At 43.2% G+C, this 4184-nt stretch overlaps 1 protein-coding gene across 1 annotated transcript; it reads left to right on the top strand.

Moving 5' to 3' along the window:
• The first annotated feature begins 969 nt into the window (after window positions 1-969).
• LOC110332246 (C-C motif chemokine 3) lies at window positions 970-2519 on the top strand. Its single transcript, XM_021213357.1, has 3 exons — window positions 970-1139; window positions 1681-1792; window positions 2010-2519. The coding sequence occupies exons 1-3, from the start codon at window positions 1064-1066 to the stop codon at window positions 2098-2100; spliced, it is 279 nt and encodes a 92-aa protein (XP_021069016.1). The 5' UTR covers window positions 970-1063; the 3' UTR covers window positions 2101-2519.
• Window positions 2520-4184: the final 1665 nt, after the last annotated feature.

Genomic DNA, 4184 nt, shown 5'->3' with positions numbered 1-4184 from the left:
AAAAAAAAAAAAAAAATCCAGTATTATTTATTTATAATGCCTGGGTTTGGTGTGAAAAACTGTATATTTCCAGATATTTGTAGAATTCTTCACTTTGTAAAACTTGTACAATGTTTCTTGATATTTTTATTACTGATGTTATGAGCATATTTATGTCATTTTATTAATTTTAAGAGCTTCATAAACAAGCAATCCAATGTATATACTATAATTTAATTTATAATTTTTTCATAGTAAAAGGTTTTGTTTCTTTAGTTTCAAGTTATAATGACAGTGGACCAGCTGTCTCAATATTTAAAGACAGCTTTAAATTGGGGTTGTTTCCACAAAAAATCTTTCCTACAAAGGCTATTTCTAGCTTAATGGACAAAAATATTTTTAGGCTTCTCACATATTAACACCTACAGTTGAAGTATCTTTATGATCCACAACTAATGTTCAACTCAGTGGCCTAGTCACTCTGCGGCTGATGATTGGACAAATGTCTTAAATGTGACCATATCTTCCCCATTGCTTGGGCTGGAAATGCTTTACCTCAGTCCCTCAGAGTGGTGGTAGGAGGGGCTGTTGTGCCACCATCCACAGCTATTCTTCCACGTGGTTAGAGAAGCTGAGAAATAATGAGAGTTTCCGTTCCACGGCAAGGAACGGGTTTGGAGTGTTTATTCACAGAACGGTTCTCATGAGACGGGACCAGCTAAGAATAGCCCTGAGTTGACACTGTCCTACCTCCTCCTGCTCATAAGAGAAACTACTTCCCCACAAGAAGAGAGAACAGGTCACGAGTTGAGAGTTGAGACTTACATCTCAGAGATGCTATTCTCGGATATCCTGAGCCCCTGTGGTCACTGGGGACCCTGGGTTGTGTAACACTCATCATGACACCATTGCTGTGCTTAAAATTTTCCCTCCTCAGCCCCGGATTCCATTTCCTCATCTTCCAGGGCTACCTATAAGAGAAGAGGGATATGGCTTCAGACACCAGAAGGATACAGGCAGCAGCGAGTACCAGTCACTTCTCTGTTCTGCCGACAAGCTCACCCTCTGTCACCTGCTCAGCATCATGAAGGTCTCCACCGCTGCCCTTGCTGTTTTTCTGTGTACCATGACACTCTGCAACCAAGTCTTCTCAGCGCCATGTGAGTCTACACTGCTACAGGAGGTGTCCCCAGTCTCTGGACTAAGGCAGACCATAACAGTCTTTTCTGTGGCTTCAGAGTCTACAAGAGAAAAGAAACTGGTCTTTCTCTTTGAGATTTTTAGTTTTGTCTCTACGGTGTGGAAGGGTCTAACCTTTTGTAGGTACCCAGAACTTGAAGTCACACTGAGGATAATGTTGTCGTGTACTGGAATTCTTAAGGAGCTCTCTGCCTCTGGGATGTCTTATGGTGGTGCCCTGGTGTCTTTTTTGCTGACTTCTGGTATTAGAGAAAGCTGTGGGAAAGACACAGGGCAACACACAGAGGAAGAGAAAGCCCACAGTGAAAATATAGACAGAACAGAGACGGAAGCAGTGACAGATGTGGAGACGTTTCTGGTCCCAAATGCCCAAATGCCTACAGTTCCTTAGCCGTCCAACGCCCACCCCAAGCAAGGCAGCCTTTCCCACCTCTTAAGTTGTATTAGGTGTCCTATCCTGCTCAATGATGACTTGAATTTGTTCTGTCCCTTCCTCTACAGATGGAGCTGACACCCCGACTGCCTGCTGCTTCTCCTACGGCCGGAAGATTTCACGCCAATTCATCGTTGACTATTTTGAGACCAGCAGCCTTTGCTCCCAGCCAGGTGTCATGTAAGTTCGGTTCTCCTGATTTTCCTGATAAAGTGGGGTGAGGAACAGTGTAAGAGAGGGTTTCTCAGTCATGGGGTGGGGAGAGTCACAAAAAGGGAAGCACAGGATCATCTAAAGGGGGTCAGTGAGAGGACGGGAGCGATAGAGAAACGACAGAGGAAGTCAGACTCTCCCATTGGATGTTTAAGTTTCTTGACCCTTACCTCTCTCTCTGTAGTTTCCTAACCAAGAGAAACCGGCAGTTCTGCGCTGACCCCAAAGAGACCTGGGTCCAAGAATATATCACTGACCTGGAACTGAATGCCTGAGAGTCTTGGAGGCAGCGAGGAACCCCCAAACCTCCATGGGTCCTGTGTAGAGCAGGGGTTTGAGCCCCAGAACATTCCTGCCACCTGCATAGCTCCACCTCCTATAAGCTGTCTGCTGCCAAGTAGCCACATCCAGGGACTCTTCACTTGAAATTGTATTTAATTTAATCCTATTGATTTAATACTATTTAATTTTGTAATTTATTTTATTGTCATACTTGTGTTTGTGACTATTTATTCTGAAAGACCTCAGGACACGTTCCTGGACCCCCATCCCCCTCCCAGTTGGTCACACTGTTTGGTGACAGCTATTCTAGCTAGACATGATGACAAAGTCATGAACTGACAAATGTGCAATGGATGGATGCTTTTTTTTTTTTTTAACCAGAGAAGTAATAAATATGCCCTTTAACAAGTGACTGGTGTTGAGTTTTATTTTATTTTATTTATTTGTCTGGAAAGTCAGACTTATTGGTTAAGAGGAATAACAGCAAAGAATAGGAAGCTGTGAATGGACGTTAGGAGTGTGGTGGGAAGGGGTGGGGAGATGAGCATGGGGAGACTTCTATGGAGTAACTCCACTTCATACTGGAAGTGTGGATCTGGAACCCTAAAATAGTGACTAGTTTGTGAATCAACTCGTAATGATCCTTTACTATAAAAAGTCACCATTTAAATAATTTTATCGTCCAATGGAGTATTAGCCATGCATACCACAAATCAAGCTTTCTTAGGAACAGTTTTGAGGATTGCCCTAAACTTGGTGTTATTTTTATGCCTTGTCCATTTGATATTAGTTTTTGGTTATGTTTTGAGATACAGTCTCACTATGTAGCCTTGTCTGGCCTGAAACTCAGAGGTCTGCGTGCCTTTGCCTCCTGAATGTTGAGATTAAAGGAGTATGTCGCCATGCCATACATCCCCTGAAAGCTTATGCATCAAAGGATTGGTCCCAGGTACAGCAGGGTTCAGAGGAGGAGCCTTTGGGAAGTAATTGGTTCACAAGGGCTCTGACCTCATGGATTGTATGACGTCATATTTTAATGGGTTTGGAGATTTGGATGGGCTTTCTGTGGTAGAAGCAAGACCTATTTCTTGGTTTCCACTAGCAGGCAGCTTTTCTCCACATGCTTCTGCCATGATAAGGAAGGCCTCACCATCTGGCTGAAAGTACCCTAGCCAATTTCAGCAACCATGCGCCAAAATAAACCTTTCTTCCTTTGAGCTGAGTTTCTCTGCCCAAACTGGAGGAGACTTCAGTCCACCTGCCAAAACAGCCAAAACTGTCATGGCCAAGGTGGAAATTCCCACTTACGCTCTGAACGACATTACATGAGTGTCTTTGTTTCAGTCACCATTGTTCCAGATGCCCTGAGATAGTTTCAGAAGTATCAGTTTGCCTCCAGTAGCCCAATAGCATCAGAGGGCACTGTGGCACAGCCAGAGAGCCATGAAGCCAGCACAGCAGTCCGATGCACACAGTCCGGCAAAGATGAGGTGGATGCTGTCTTCACCATTGTGTTGTCTTTCACCCTGGGTTCCTGATCTCTGCATGTTGCATTTGTGAGGGACTTTTTACAATATGATTCATTTATGTCTTTCCCCCAGAAAATTATTTCTACTCTCAAAGGAGTAACCTTATCTGGTCCTACTTGGGTCTCTTCCTTGCCATGGAGATTATGAAAAGCACAAAAATGTTGGACAGCCCCAGAGTTTTCTTGGCACACCTGCCCCTAAGCAAACTCAGAAACAAGAGATTTGGCAACTGATCAGATTACAGGCTTCCTCCTATATGTAGTGTACAGGACATGGCCCCCAGAAAATAAACCTTATTAACAAAGTTAGTTAGCCTAAAACAATCTTTGATGATATATATGATATAAAAATAATATTTAAAAGAAATGTAAGAACTTGCCAATCAAACTGAGATTGGCTCACATTAAGTTACAGTGAGGTCTTTTAAGTAAAAAACAGAGAATAAGTGAATAGAACAAGTCAGCCTGCAGCCTGGGAGAGCTTTGAAACTTAAGGCTAACTCACAAGTTGTACTTCAACAACTGTGCATTGTTCAAGGCTTGGGAACT

This window comes from Mus pahari, chromosome 14 (genome assembly GCF_900095145.1).
Source record: "Mus pahari chromosome 14, PAHARI_EIJ_v1.1, whole genome shotgun sequence".
NCBI classification, from domain to species: Eukaryota; Metazoa; Chordata; class Mammalia; order Rodentia; family Muridae; genus Mus; species Mus pahari.
This window is presented reverse-complemented; position numbering and strand designations above follow the sequence as displayed.

Bases quoted from the DNA above. Each gene is read 5' to 3' on its own strand.
- LOC110332246 (XM_021213357.1), top strand. From the start codon at position 1,064: ATGAAGGTCTCCACCGCTGCCCTTGCTGTTTTTCTGTGTACCATGACA. The intron at 1,140-1,680 runs GTGAGTCTACAC...CTTCCTCTACAG, and splicing joins CCAAGTCTTCTCAGCGCCAT to ATGGAGCTGACACCCCGACT. The intron at 1,793-2,009 runs GTAAGTTCGGTT...CTCTCTCTGTAG, and splicing joins TGCTCCCAGCCAGGTGTCAT to TTTCCTAACCAAGAGAAACC.